Here is a 15,432-nt window from a genome sequence, read left to right as displayed (position 1 = left end):
TGAAGTGATGTAATCATTTGAGCCACAGGAAGTTATGATGTCATGTCTCAGTGCAAATATATTTGTCCAACAGAGCAGATATTTTTTTAAACTCTGGTTCCACAAAAACTAAGCAGATTAATTTAAAATTAAATGTTTTTTTTTTTTAAAATTGTCATTTCTGTTTTTAATTTAATTTAATTTAATTTAATTTTTCACATTTTTTTATTACTTAATATCAACTTTAATGTTTTCCCACATTTTTTTCATTATTTGTAATTGTTTCAATGTAATGTTTATTTGAATTATTGTTTAATATGTTGATTATTTTCCGGATTAATCGATTAGTTATTTGGTGTTTAAAATATTAGGTAAAAAAAATATTGATCACCTTCTCAAGGTCTGGGATGCAGCTTAAAGGGTTAAATTACAGTCCAAAGCCTAAAGATATATTAAATTTACTATGAAAGACAAACATTTTAACATTTAAAAAAAGCTGAAAACTATTTTTCTTTAAAAAGTGACTCAAAATAATAAATCAAAATAGTTCAATATAGTTTGTGATTCATTTTCTGTGGACTGTTGCAGCTTTAAAATGTTATTAATTGAAGTTAATCCAAAGTTACAAAGCTCTTCAGTTTATCAAAATCAAAGAACAAACCTCACAGCTCACATTTATGGTGTCAAATACAACAAAATGATTTTCCCGCCTCGCCACCGTCTCCCTGCAGCCATCCAGACCTGCGTGAACCTGCTGCGTCAGGACCGGCCGGCTCCCCACCGCGAGTCCCGACAGAAGCGCCGGGATCATCGTCTGAAGCTGCAGGCTGACCAGGAGGAGCTGGAGCTGAGGATGAGGGAGCTGCAGACGGCTAACGAGGCCAAACAGCTCGAGCTGGAGAACATGAGGAAGGTGAGAAAAAACACACACTTACAAATTTGTGAACCCATTACACTCAGGAAATGTCTGCTTCATCACTTCCTACTCAAAACAGTTTCATTACTATCTTGAGTTCAGTTACGGCAGGCATGACTGATCCATGGTGACTGTGTGAGCATATTCATACAGGTTAACCTCAGTCTAGTCTGTTTTTTAAGACTTTATCATACAGTAAAAGTCACTTCTGTCTCCACTGACTCTCACAGTGATGTCATGCACACAAACTCTGCCAGTTGATGAAAGCTTGATTTAAAGCTGGGTTAGTTTACAGTGCAGCTACAGAGCCAACACACACAGTCACCATGTAAACACACATTTACAGCTCTAAATCTGAGCCTGTCCGACCACAGTACACCTGAAATTCCTGTAGGCTTCTTTCTGTTTAAATATGTGATTAAAGAGATACCAACAAACCAGGAAGTGATTTGCTAGAACTTGTAAGTGAATGAATGAAACCTGCGGGATTTCCCCCAGAGGGAATTTCACACACCTGTAATGCATTGAGGGGTGACAAACATACAGCTGTTCATGTCTTAGGTAAAATAGGACTTGATATTATGTGATAGTAGTGGTGTAAAATCAAAAAAATACACACTCTCTGCTTTCTGAATGTTGTCAAGCAAATTAACCTAAAAAACCCCCAAACACAATATGTTGAAACTGCTCATTTTTCTCAGTAAATAGATGGTTTATTATATATATATTATTTGTAGGTTATTATGGAATGGTTTTACTAATTCAGCCTCCCTGAGATCAAACTGGGCTTTGTGTGGCCCTTGAACCTAAATGAGTTTGACCTCCCTGAAGTAAAGGCTGTGTGTCTCCCTCCAGAATCAATCATGGAGGAGGAGGAAGGAGGAAGAAAACATGTTGTTCCTTAATTGCTTTAGCAGCAGCACAAGTTGTAGTTTGACAAGGACTCAAGCTGTGTTGGTATTTTAGGTATTTAAGACGTCTGTTTTCATCTTCATAGCTGACTCAGCTTCACTGTTTGTATTCATCGAGCGTACTGTTTGTTCTCAACTTGAACTGTACTGCATCTTCAAACACATCTTGACACGAGCAGCAGACACACAACAGCTTCTGTCTGCTCCAAGATTTGACTGATCAAGGTTTGACTATCAGACATCGTTATAATACCTGAGTAAGCGTTCAGACTACAAACAGCCCAGTGTTGGTACATGTAAATGTGAGTTGCCTCAGGTGAGACATGAAAATACGATGACGAGTATAAGATCCATGATTTTATCACATGTCAAAACACTGTGCAGTGGTTTATGAGACAGGATTTTATAACTCTGGAAATGTGTAACATTTGTACAGAAATGATTTCATCTTTTGACACAATAATTGTGAGGTAATTGTGAGAAATACTGTTTATGTAAGTTAAGTAATGTACAAGGAATGTGTACTTGGACATTTTTCATCGGCCTCTGCGGCATCTTGGTGTACAACCCCCTCCCCCCGACCCCGACCCCAGTGTCTATAGACTGTCCTCGTTATTCACCCTTTTATTTCACTTCTGGTGCCGTCCCGACTGGCAGCCTGTCAGAGTTGCTCCTCCTCAGCTTGTGTCTTTTTCATTCTTTTCTATCTTAGTTTACTCATTTTACTAAATGTATCTTTCTTATTCTGTTAGGCACTGCACTTAGCATTTTCTCCTCATGCACTTTACATTTATGAATCTATTGTTTTTATTCTTGTAATTATTGAACGATCTCTGGCATAAGAATTTTCTACAAGATGAATTAAGTTCTGTTTTGAGTTATTCAGAAAAATAATTGAAAGTGTTAAGATAGGTCTGAACACGGCCTCGGACCACACAGCACTCTGAGGACTTTAGTAAAGAACATGCAGGGTCATGTAGAGAGAGAGAGTTGATGTTGCCACTGTCATTATAAATGATAAAATAATTTTAAAAGTATTATAAACTACTATGTCGTATTTTGGTGTTTGTTGCTGTAACTGGACTTTATGTCTCATATTCCATTGGCCCCTCAGTACCTGAGTCAACATCCTAACACCAATCAAACCTCTTGCATTGTTTTTCAATGCAGTCTGAAAGTCTATTACACTTCATGCACGTCACATGAACTTTCCTGGTATCACATTTCTTGATGAGCATAACATGCGGTGAGTCACGATTCCTGAAGAGCATCATGATATTGTGCGTTATGAATGTTTTCCTTCCACTGAGCTAATTCAGGACATCAGAAGAATAAAAAAAAAAATCTTTGGTACAACGAGTATAGTAAGTATTTCCCAATCAGACGTATCATCAGTGTAACTAGAATAACTTAAGCTAATGGCAACGCTCTCAAAGTGATTGAACAGCATTCCTCACAGATCACGTCACACCTTAAAATAACTGACCAAGATCTGCGTTCATTGTCATGGTGACTGCCACCATTGTTGTAATTTTATAACACACTGTTGGTTTCAGTCACACATTTACATTCACTGTTGCATTTGACACAACATGGCAGCAGGTCTGAAACTGACTTGCTGCTGCCAGCTCATGAATAGCAATAATAGGTCAGCTCCACCTCCTGCAGCCTCCATCTAATGAATATTCTGTCACTTACCATTTACAGAGGAATGTGGATTAGTCCAGAAAAGAGGGGAGACGATGTCATTAGTTGCCATTTAACATGTTTTTCTAGTCAATCTCCCTGAACCTGACTCACACACTCCCACCTGTTGAAACTGCTGACTGACCAGTCGTGTCGACATTCAGTAAAAATGTGGATTCCCTGAAAGGTCTCTGACGAATGGCTGCTTCCTGCAACTACCTCACTACGACGTTAACAGGAAGTGTGAGATTTAAAGAACAGATGATGTCATACAGTACAGTAAACTGGGCCAGTTTTATCTGCTTCTCTTATCTATACTTATCTGTGAGTCAAACTCTTTTAAAAGTATTGTTTATTTTCCATCTGATATCTGATTTGTTTTTTTATGACTGCATCCTTACAACATATTAGACGTTGTCAGGGTTACAACAATTAAGTCTGGATTCATTTACAGGTTTGTCCGTAATGATTTAAAAGGTCCAACAACCTTTATAAAGATGATGTGCATGTCATGTTTGAAGTGAAGAAATACTGAAAATTACAAATGAAATCAGGGCTGCAGCTGATGATTAGCTGCAGGTTAGTATCTTCAAATGTCTCGTTTTGTCTGAACAGTCCAAGAACCCAAAGACACTCAGATTATTGTCAGTATGACACACACGTTTCACATCGTCACATTTGGGAAGCTGCAACCAGCAAATGTTTTGTGTTTTTCCTTTTTTTAATGGCCCAAAGGTTATTCAGTTATAAAAAGTTGCAGGTTAATTTTCAACAACTTGACTAATCAATGACTTTTATAACTCTGAGGTAAATAAGACCTCATTGGATTTACTTGGGGATTTTTGTTAAAGCAAAAACACACAATCACTACTTTGCAAATGTTTGTCTTAAGAGTAAAACTTTAAAGCAGCTATAAAAACTAAAATAGTCTGAATTTGATCTAAATGATGGTTGACTTTTGAAGCATTTCAAAAGCTCGAGAGAACCTTCTCAGAGGATATCGTTCTTTTGACACAACTGAAAACACAATTGCTACAATTCATTTGGAAAGGTTTCCATCTCAATGCAATACTGGACATGTTGCAGCCATCATCAGCGTTGTGACAAACGATGTGATGCAGCAACATTCAGCTGAGCTCGTTCTCATTGTAGTTGTGTAACATTCAGAGAAGCAGAGAGCAACAGTTTGTCTTTGTCTGGGACGCTGCGCTGTCCTCTGAATGCACAACAATCTGCCATTGAGGTGCAAGTCTCCGTCTCACATAGTTGGATGCATGAATGCACAATGAACAAACATACATACAGTATATATGGACACACACACTCTCTCTCTCTCTCAGGATCTTCTGTAGTGATCCTCTGGACACACACACACACACACACACAATAGGTTCTCCAGCTCTCACACTGTCTTGCTACATGCCACCGACTGTCACACTCTGCAGACAGATCACAGCTGGGTGACAAAGTTAAAAAAGGCTTACTGCTTAATTACTTGAATATTTCTCCTTTTGTTCTCTTAACTTGACGCATTAGGAGGTTTCACCATGCAGCTACCCTACACACCACACTGGTTAGACTAGTCTTAAAAATAGAACATTTCACCAACATGTACATGATTCACTCAGAGGAACTCATAAAGACCACAAACCTCTGCCAACAATAACTTTCCTTCATTCTCTCTTACAATTAAACATCATTCCTATCGCTTACATTTAAAGTGCTAAAGTTACATGATAAAGCAGATGTCTGAAACACAGCAACAAATAAACAACAGAAGGAAATGGAAGGAAAAAAAACAGAAACAAAAACAAAACCACAGACTCGGGGTACGATTTATTACACAAGAAGACCTGAGTTCATGCTATACTGCGAGGTTTGGAAGTAAGGTGGAGGTTATGACGCTTTATGTTTCACAAAGATTTACAGTTTAAAGTGTGTCACAGAGCAGACAGTGAACCGGAAGGATCCAGCACTCAAGATATCATGAACACCAAAAGTCTAGGTATATTTAAAGTTTTAGCCAATTAAGCCACTGAGAGACTTTCCAACCAAGTTTTAAAGGAGAGGTACAGTACATGTCTGTCTGTAAAGTGTATCTTCAAACAACAATCAGGTTCCCCTCCAAATGTAAGTGATGGGGCACAAAGTCTACAGTCCTCGTTTATCTGAAGATAAAGAGGCTTCAGCAGTGTGAGATAAGTCAAATAAAGTGGATATCTTTTTAATAAAACATGACTGACTGTGTTTCCCAATGGTGTGAAATAAAGCTATTAAAATAAAAAGTGAGAGTTAACACGTCTGCTTCCATTTATATAGGCTGCTGCTTGTTTACCGGCCTTCAAACTAAAATGACTAGACTGTAATATTAAACTTCCTCTAATATTGACCTTTTTTTGATTGCTGTCTGTTTTTCTTTTGGCCAGGCTCTGGAGGAATCAGCAGCAAGCGCAGCAGAGGAAGAACGAAGGCGTCTCCAGACTCAAACTGAACTCCAGGACCGTTACAGGATGGATCTGGAGAGAGAGAAAATGGTACGTCGCCCCTTTGTGATCTACCAATGCATTAGAACCAGTGGAGGACCAACCAATACTAATGCAACTTCCTGTTTTTGTGTTCTGGGAGTTCAACAGACCTTGTGATTAAAAAAAAATACACACTTGAAAGTAACATCTAGCTACAGGTGTCCTAAAAAATAATGCTCAGGAGAGTAAACTGAAATAGAGTTAAACTGAAGAACCGCTTCATCTCTCACTGAAGGTCATGCACATTTAATAATACACTAATACTGTAAGGTGAACAAGTCTCTATGTAGCTCAGTCAGTGCTAACAGGGTAAATTTGGACAATATAACCACCAAAAGGCATTCTTGCTACTACCGCTTCAGTGCCTCTGTTAATATCATCTTGACATGCCGAGTGCACAGCATGTTTGTGGTGTACCAGCAGATGCTTATCGTCCATTGCTGACTCGCTTTTAACATCCCCCCCTCAGTCGTTTCAGATGATGAAATGAAACAACCAAGCTTTAACATGTGAATCTAACACGCACTCCAAAACTTCAACAGACTTGGAGGTCAAGCATCGTGTGTATAGAATGTGTTTCATCTCACCTCATTGACTAGTCTTATAAAACAACCAAACCCAGAAACAAATCAATCAGCTGATTAAATCAATCACAATTGGGCTGCAAGTAATGATCATGTGCTCTGTGTACATTGAGGAAGCTTTCCTACCACTGTCACAAAGTTTGCATGGTACATCACAACAAATCAGAAAAGCTGAAGATTTCATTTAAAGGATATGACCGACTCTTTTGTTATTAGTCTTTGGAGTCATTTTTGGACAAACTACAGTATCTGAGGTCACCTGCTGCAACTGTGTGGCTTATAATTCATTGTTGTTGTTAATGATAAGAAAAGTAAAGAAAATCGCCAGCCTTATGCTTTAAGACCAAACAGAAACAGTTCACTGGTAATGTTCATGCTTTGTGTTTCCTGGTTCAACAGGTACGGCAGCAGATGGAAGAGCAGGTGGCCCAGAAGTCCACGGAGCTGGAGCAGTACCTGCAGCGAGTCCGAGAGCTGGAGGACATGTACCGACGACTGGAGGATGCTCTGGAGGACGAGAGGCACGCCAGACAGGATGAGGAGGCGGTCCGCAAACTGCAGACACGGTCAGTCAACAGCAAGTGGAAGAAATGCTGCATAACCCTAATCCTCCAGGCTAATGTATAACAAAGCAACATATAACATGAGTTTTATGAAGTTTCTAAAGCAAACAATCAGATGCACTTTACACAGCGATTGGTCAGAGGTGTGAAAACAAGGATGGTTTCGAAAATATGTTCTCAAGCTTTTTATTTGTAATTCTTCACACATTTACAAAGAGGGACTAAACTTTTACCATGACATCATTGATTAGGTGGTTTGATGTACCCACAGACAGCAGTGCAGCATCACTTTTCTGTCCTCTATCATCTTGACATGACGAGCACACAGCATGTTTGTGGTGTACCAGCAGATGTTTATCGTCAATTACCGACTGAGTTCTCAGTTGTTCTCAGAGATGACGTGAGTTTTATTTTATTCATTAAAATGAAACAACCAAGCTTTAACACATGTACTCCAAGACTTTGACAGACTTGGAGCTAAAAACATGTGTGTTTATATATAGAAATATATAGAAAATCAACTCTTTGCCTTAAAAAAAATACATGGTTACAGTGTGAATGTAATCCTTTAACTAAGCGGTGATCAGACACTAGCCAATGTTAAACTCTTCATGAATCAGTATTATTGATTTATTCAATCATTGTGGGTTTTTTTGGTTATAGCTAAATAATTTAAATCAAAAATGAACCACGTGTTACATTGAGAGACCTAAATTTTACACTTGAGAAACACAACCTTGTTGCTCAGACAGATACTGTACTATGACCACAAGACGATGCATATAAATATATCATCAAATAGCTGTATTAAAAGTCTGCTCTCTCACAAATATGACAGAAAGAACATAACATAGTGCTCTTTTCCCCCATCCTGTGTTAGATAGAATATATTTATCTATTTTGGCGGATGTATCAAACTGCTGCTTGTCTTATCTGTCTGTTTGTCACTTTCTGTTATCAGTTAGTCAATGTTGTCCAACTCAGGTAAAAAGCAGTTTTTTAACTTAATATTCAACTGCCAGAGAATCCTTTAACATAAAACTGTAATCCAACCAACCTTTCTGCCTGAGTCTGACACATAGCCTGAAACTGAACTTCTTGTTCCTTCTCTCCACCACATTTCCTCCCTTGTCCTTCCTTCCTCTCTGCTGACATTTACTTTCCACCTCACGTTTGACTAACCAGTGGTGAGCGTGTCAGTGCCATTGTGCTGACCACTGTGCTTAAATTATACCACCGTTATACAAACACGACAACTAACAACTAACGCTTTAACATTAAATAATGTAGGACGCCTTCTTCTCAACAAGGATAGTTCAATCTGCTACCAAACTAACTGAGTTTCATGTAAAGCTCAAAATAGCATAAAACAGGTTGTAGTGAGGTTAAGTTAAGGACACGGTTTGAGTTGCTAGTCCACAGACATGTAACAATCACTTGTATTTTCCCTTTAATAGTTCAGTGATCATACTAAATTACTGAAGTGATAAAAAAGTGTCTCATTGTGGAAGTACTGTTGCCACATTTGTTACAGATATGATAAAAAAGTAGGTTTGCAGTAGCCAGGCAGGCAGTGTCATACTGTGCAATATGCTCAGTAACCTAATACTTTTAATAGCAGCACAACTCTTTTCTGTGGTATGCGTGCAAGGTTTAAGACACTGTGTGCTGTCCCACTTGTTCTGTTTCTTTTAGTGTACAAATGACGCAAGATTTAACACATGCATACTGTAGATGTAGATGAGTGTTGGTTGGTTAGTTGAGTAGATGATATGAAAGGAAGAATGCAGCACAAACTCAGTGGCTACCTTTTATAAAATGACTCTGTAACAAAAAGTACACTCAAACACACTAAACTACATTTAACCCCAAACTGCAGTGTAGCTACATTTCCTTGAACCATAATGTTGAAACCTCAACTATAGCACCACCTGCTGACACTGAACACCCAACATTTTTTTTTTTACTGCTTCATGTTATTTCTTAGACTGAGGAACATTTCTGTACTCTCAAATGTTTCATACTTATCCAATTTTGATGCAGGAAGTGAAATTAGTTAAGAGTTAAAACATACCGCAGTACTGATAATGTGAATTGTAAAAATGCATGAATGATACAGAAGCTAAAAGTGTACTTAAAATCAATCATAAATCAGAAATGTTGGTTTTCTGCAGTAGAAAAAGCACAAATATTGTATGTGTTTGGTGCTCCATGACCTTCTTTATATCACTCAGGGTGTTATTATGTTACCGTCATTCCAGTGAAGAAGTGGAAACCAGCTCCCATTCAAAGATGTATAGGACTGACAGCTTATAGTTAATAGTCCATACAGCATTACACTTTATACTCACCCACATGAATATCTGTGTTGTGCAGGTTACTGGAGGAAGAGGCCACGAAGAGAGCAGAGTTGGAGCAGATCCACCTGCGGCAGCAGCGAGCCATCTCAGAGACGGAGGCTGAAAAGCAGGAGCTGGAGAAGGAACGTCTGGCCAAGGAGAACGCTCTGCAGGCTGCAATGAAACAGCTGGAGCAGCTGGAACAAGACAGACAGGGGGCGCTGGAACAATACCAGGTCAGCTAAGGGCAGTCACAGTGTTGGTGGTGGAGGGATTATTAGTAGCAAATGGTCACATGAAGAGTTATGATTGAAACACACAGTATATCATATCACAGTTTGGCTCATGTAGAAACTGCAGATTCCTCAGTGGAACAAGACTGTTGAGCAATGTATGAGAATGAGAGCGACACATGATTATTTTCACTATCCATTAATCTACCATTCATTTATTTTGTGTATAAAACATCAAAATGATGAGGAAAAGGCCCATTGTAAGTTAAAGGAAAACTCCCAGATTATCACCACTAAATCTAAAGATTTCCTCCCTCTTCATCGTTGATGTTTTTGGACAATGAACTGTGTTGACTTTCACATCAAGAGTGAGTTGGGAGGAATTTGTGCTGTTACAAAATGTGACTGTATCTTTATCAGGGCACATGGTACAAATACCACACAGAGTGAGGAAAAGCAGTGCAAAACATTTATAACTTTTTTTCTTGGAGCATTACTTTGCTCACATACCAAACCCGAAAACCCACCAGTATAAGAACAACCCTAAAACTGGTTGTAAGGCATTTGACTAAATATCAAAAACACAATTTAAAAGCTGTAAGTTTAGAAAATACACTGTTCTTTTAGCTTTTACAGTTCTTGACAGAAATTTGGCAACTTACTGATAAAATATTTGGTCTTACACTGCATACCTGTATGTAACAGTCATAACACATATCAACAGAAACTTTCTGTAATAGCTGTTTGGGAAGATCTTCATGCTACAGTATTATACTACAGAGACATACTGACTCTAATTAGGTCAATAAGTGTCTAGATTTACTTTTTTAAATGAGGTAGTACCTTCCTCGGCCACATGGTGTCACTATGACTGCTAAAGGCGAGGTGGACTGTTAGACATAGTAGAAAATCCTGCAAGCAAGTTAATATACATTACACATTTTTTGGTGATAAAATATAACAAAGTGCCTGGTTTAAATCTGTTATAAGGTTTCCAAAGTTCACATAAGGGAGAATCCTCCCCTTATATTTTAAAACGTATTGATAACTGTGTGTTTTCTTTTTGTTTGAACCAGACGGTGGTTAGGAAGCTGGAAGATGCGACCAACAACACAAAGTCCTGGAAGCACAAGGTGGCTGAACACGAGGGCTTGTTACGGCTCATTCAACCAGGTAACAGCAGCATGCTCACCACTGTCTGGAGTCCAGGGCTGCAACTAACAATTACTTTCATTATTGATTAATTGTTTCGGTTATAAAACATTCGATATCTTGTCTGAAACACAAAACCCAAAGACAGGAACTTGAAACAATTACAAATGCTATAGAATAGGACATGAACAATTAATCTATAACTATTTTGACAATCAATTGATTTTCTGACAATCGTTGCAGCTCTACCAGAGTCTTAATGCTTCTTTTCATTGTATTCTTACTTGAATCTCTGTCAGTTTTAAGTTTAGACCCTGTTTGGCCAGTCCTTTGTTCCCCAAATGGCCGTTTTGAGGTGTAAGTTTAAAGTTTGGACTTAAGCTGGCTGAGCTCTGACAGTAGACCACAGAGGAGCAAACAAACCATTTGCCATTCCTGGCTGTGGGATGACTACCGGATGTAGCTACGCTCTTAGCTGTGATTGTGACATACATTTCAATTGATTTAAATGGCCGAAAAAAACATTGTAAATCAGACACTCCAACCAGGATTTAAATATGGTTCTTTCCACTTGAACAGATGCTTCACATACACCACAAACCACTTTAACAATGTCAATACACTTGTGTAACCTCTTCTTAACATTTAAAACCATTAACACCATATCAACACAACACATTTAACACTACCATAAATCCCTAAAATGCCACCAAGCTCAATTAATTAATCAAGACCAACCTGCCACAGTTAAAGGCCTGTTGACTCATGCTGCTGCAGTGATTAGCATTTGAGTTCAGTATTACTGTGTTGTTGATTGTCTTCTTTATTAAAACAACTTGCTGCAGTAAATTCTCTCAGCACATTTTATAAGCTGTCAACAGATACATGACGTGAGAGTTGCTTCTTCTTCTGTTGTATCTCTCACAGAAGACCCGCTCCTAGTTGTCGATAAACTCATAATTTCTAACCTAACTTTGTGACTTGTATTATTAAAATACAGATGTTGTTACCACTAGGAATAGCAGAAGTCACCAAATCAGCAAACAATTAAATGTTAAGGATTATAACCCTAAATCAGAACTACTGCTAAAAGTGTTATTTTGTGACACAAATTCAAACTTCTCAAACTTTTAGAGCACGCTAAAATAATTATCTCCCCAAAGTTACAAGTTGGCTCTAACATGAATAAATCTAATGGCACTTTTTTTCCCTACACGTTGACCAATTAAATATTGATGTGCTTTCTCAGCCAGCTATTTACAGTCAACTCCCTCAAAAGGAGGTTACAGCAAAACACAAATGCAAAGGACTGAAAAGAAAAAACAACTTAATTCTGCACATGTTTGTGGCTTGAAGCTTCAATCTACTGGGTGGTAAACAATATTTTTAAAAGACTGAATATCTATTTGTAGAAATAAAGTAATTTGGAAAGTGTACAGATTCAACAGTTCATCTGATATGAATGAAATTATACTCACCTGAGAGGCTAAAATGCATTTATGTATTTACAGGTGTGCATTATCTTAAATGTAAAGTAATTAAAGTACGACGGGATTTGTCATCACAATACTTATTTGGTGTTTTTCCATTACCAAGACTTACCAACCTGTAACTGACCTGTAGTCTGGCAGGGCTGTGGCTGGGCTACAGCAAACACAACATACAGAAAGGTGACAAATTAAAGGGAAAACTGGTTCAGGCCTGAATGTTTGACCCTTACACTGAGATCTGGTGGCTCTGTAATGCTGTGGGGGCATTTTGCTGGAAAGGTTTGGGTCCACTTGTCGCCTTAGAAGGGTCATGACGAAATATTTCTATCCTGATGGGAGTGGTTTCTTTCTGAATGACAATGCCCCCGTCCATAGGACACGAGGGGTCACTGAATAGTTTGATGAGTATGAAAATGATGTGAATCATATGCTGTGGCCTTCACAGTCACCAGACCTCAACCCATTTTAACGCCTATGGGAGATTTTGGACTGACGTGTTAGACATTGCTCTCTGTCACAATCATCAAAACACCATATGAGGGAATATCTGTTAAGCAAATGGTGTTCATCCCCCCAGTAGAGTTCAGACTGACTGTAGGATCAATGCCAAGGAGTGTTGAAGCTGTTCTGGCAGCACATGTTGGCCCAACACCTTACTAAGACACTTTATGTTGGGTTTTCCTTCCATTTGTCACCCGTCTATAACAGTAACCATGATTCCACATCTGTTTCTACATTGTTGTGGACGTTTTAAACCTTTTATTACGAAAACCGACACCTTTTTAAATGCTATATGTCCTACATTTGTTGCATTTTCAATGACGTGGGACTCAATGATGGTTGATGCTTTGATGCTTTGACTTTATTAAAACAACTTGCTGCAGTAATATTCCTACCTCTATCCTAAACAGTCTCTTGATTTTGTTTTATTCTCCAGGCTCCAAGGGGCAGAGGATGATCACAAACTGGGGCCCGGCAGCCTTTTCTGATGCAGAGCTCAGTCTGAGGGAGAAGAAATGGCAGGAAAGGAAGAACCAGACGACTGAGGCTCAGTAGAGCAGCTGTAACCTCGACATGGAAACAACTGGAAGAAAAGACAAAAGAGGGCCGCTGGGATAAACTGTCTGTGATAAAATATATTGAGGTTTTAGCTGGAAGTAGTTCTCTGGTAACTAGATTTACAGTCGAGTTCAAATATGAAATTTACAATGATAATATCAGATGTGTTGCAGAAACATGTTAAGGGGCATTAAGTAATCTATTACCTTTAGGGTCACCTTGTACTGGAGTAAACTCCTTTGGCATCGCCTTTAATTTGAGTTAGCCTGTAATGACAGAGACTTAAGCCACATTTTTACATTATGGGGATAAAGCTCACTAATTACAGCAAGATCCAACAAAAATACTAAATGTGAGAACACCATGAAAATGCTGGAATAATAATAATAGCTTCTTTTTTTGTTCTTATTTCTTATTTTCTTTCCCAAAATGTCACTCGCTGGTTGTTTGTTTTCGTTCCAAAATGGTGTGCTGGAAGTAAAATGAGATGTAAAGGAAAACTAGCATTATTAATATTTATATTTAACCCTGAGAACCACTATAGATGCAATATATTAGTCATTTTGGACTATGGAGCAGAAAAATCCCTTAAAATAATGCTTTGACCCTCTTGATCCCATGTTTTTCAAGTGCTAGCTGACAGAATAGTCTTAACAATGTGAAAATATATACCAAAACTGGACAAAGTTAGAAAAGAGTTCACTGAGTTCACCTGTAATAGACTTCACACAAAGTATTTTATAGTGTATTAACTAAAATCCAATCAGGCTAACCATAAACAATATGTAAATCTAGTGATTTTTAAAAATGTGCTTATCTTTCAAGTCACAAATGGAAAAGCCACCACTACCTTTTATGATTTGTTCCAGTTAGTCCTGATTGTCTATAAATGTCTATAAATGCACTACTTTGGACCACAGTCTGACCTGATGGACTGATAACAAATTGCTTTAGCATGTTTTAGGCTGTAAAGTTAAGGAAGTGTAAAGTTGTAGCCGTCCTCTTTTAAAAGCGTGAACTACTGAACTACTGTTACAAACTACTATCTTCTCTGTGGCTTTCATCTTAATGTTTTGGGACCATTTCAAATGAAAAATGTGGGATTTTTTTTTAGGGGCGGTTACCGTTATTGTTGCCATTTATGTTTTCTGTACTAAACAGACCGAAGGCAGCACCAACAGCACCTGAGGATGTCTAATGTAAAAAAAATAATGTTTAACAAAGCTGTCTTCCTGTAATGAAGATACCATGTATGACTAAGTCTTCTATCATTATGAAGTGCTGTTTTGACCTCGGTGTATCTGTCTAAATATCTAGTTTTTAATAGTTTCCTGCTTGTAAACACTGTGTCAGAAAATAGGGCATTTTGTCAAATTGTCACTCCGAACACGAATGCTAACTGCTGTCCGTTTGTACCGCGTTGTCATACTGTAACCATCAGTGCCTTTATACTGTCGTGAGTGAACGTTGTGATTTTTATTTTGTTTTTATATATATATATGTAAAAAGTTGATGACTGAACTGTGTAATAAAACATATCTTGGATAACTGGCTTGCTTGTATTCTCTGCATTTTGTGTTTGATAGTTCTTAATATATAAATCATGGACATAAAACCACAATAATTATATTAAATGTAAAAAAATACACAAAATCTTTGACCATCTTCACTTTTATAACCATTTTTAGCATTAAAAAAACCTTCCTGAACTATATACTGTAAATCTACAGTATATATGTATACACAATATCTCCACCAGAGGGCGCTACAGTGCCATAAATCCCACATTTAACCACAAGGAGGTCAAACTACAGTACTCCTGACAGATTACTTCCAATGGAGCCACACTTACTGTCAAACTGTAGTAAATGTGTAAACTGAGGATCATCTGGGGATAGAATAGTTGTAGAGAAATGTTGACTTCATTTCCATTACTTCATTGTCTAGACCCTCCATTTTCCAAAATAAAGCAGATGACTGTCTTTTTTATCTCCT

At 38.0% G+C, this 15,432-nt stretch overlaps 1 protein-coding gene across 1 annotated transcript in view; it reads left to right on the top strand.

The window, feature by feature from the left end:
• Positions 1-14,989, top strand: part of swap70b (switching B cell complex subunit SWAP70b) — a 33,079-nt gene extending 18,090 nt beyond the window's left edge. Inside the window, exons 7-12 of the mRNA XM_053318843.1 lie at positions 711-892; positions 5,919-6,026; positions 7,001-7,167; positions 9,541-9,739; positions 10,813-10,909; positions 13,316-14,989. Of these exons, the coding sequence (XP_053174818.1) occupies positions 711-892; positions 5,919-6,026; positions 7,001-7,167; positions 9,541-9,739; positions 10,813-10,909; positions 13,316-13,434 (872 nt within the window). The 3' untranslated portion in view covers positions 13,435-14,989. The remainder of the gene's footprint in view (positions 1-710; positions 893-5,918; positions 6,027-7,000; positions 7,168-9,540; positions 9,740-10,812; positions 10,910-13,315) is intronic.
• Positions 14,990-15,432: the final 443 nt, after the last annotated feature.

The sequence above is a fragment of the Scomber japonicus genome, chromosome 5 (genome assembly GCF_027409825.1).
Source record: "Scomber japonicus isolate fScoJap1 chromosome 5, fScoJap1.pri, whole genome shotgun sequence".
Lineage (NCBI taxonomy): Eukaryota > Metazoa > Chordata > Actinopteri > Scombriformes > Scombridae > Scomber > Scomber japonicus.
This window is presented reverse-complemented; position numbering and strand designations above follow the sequence as displayed.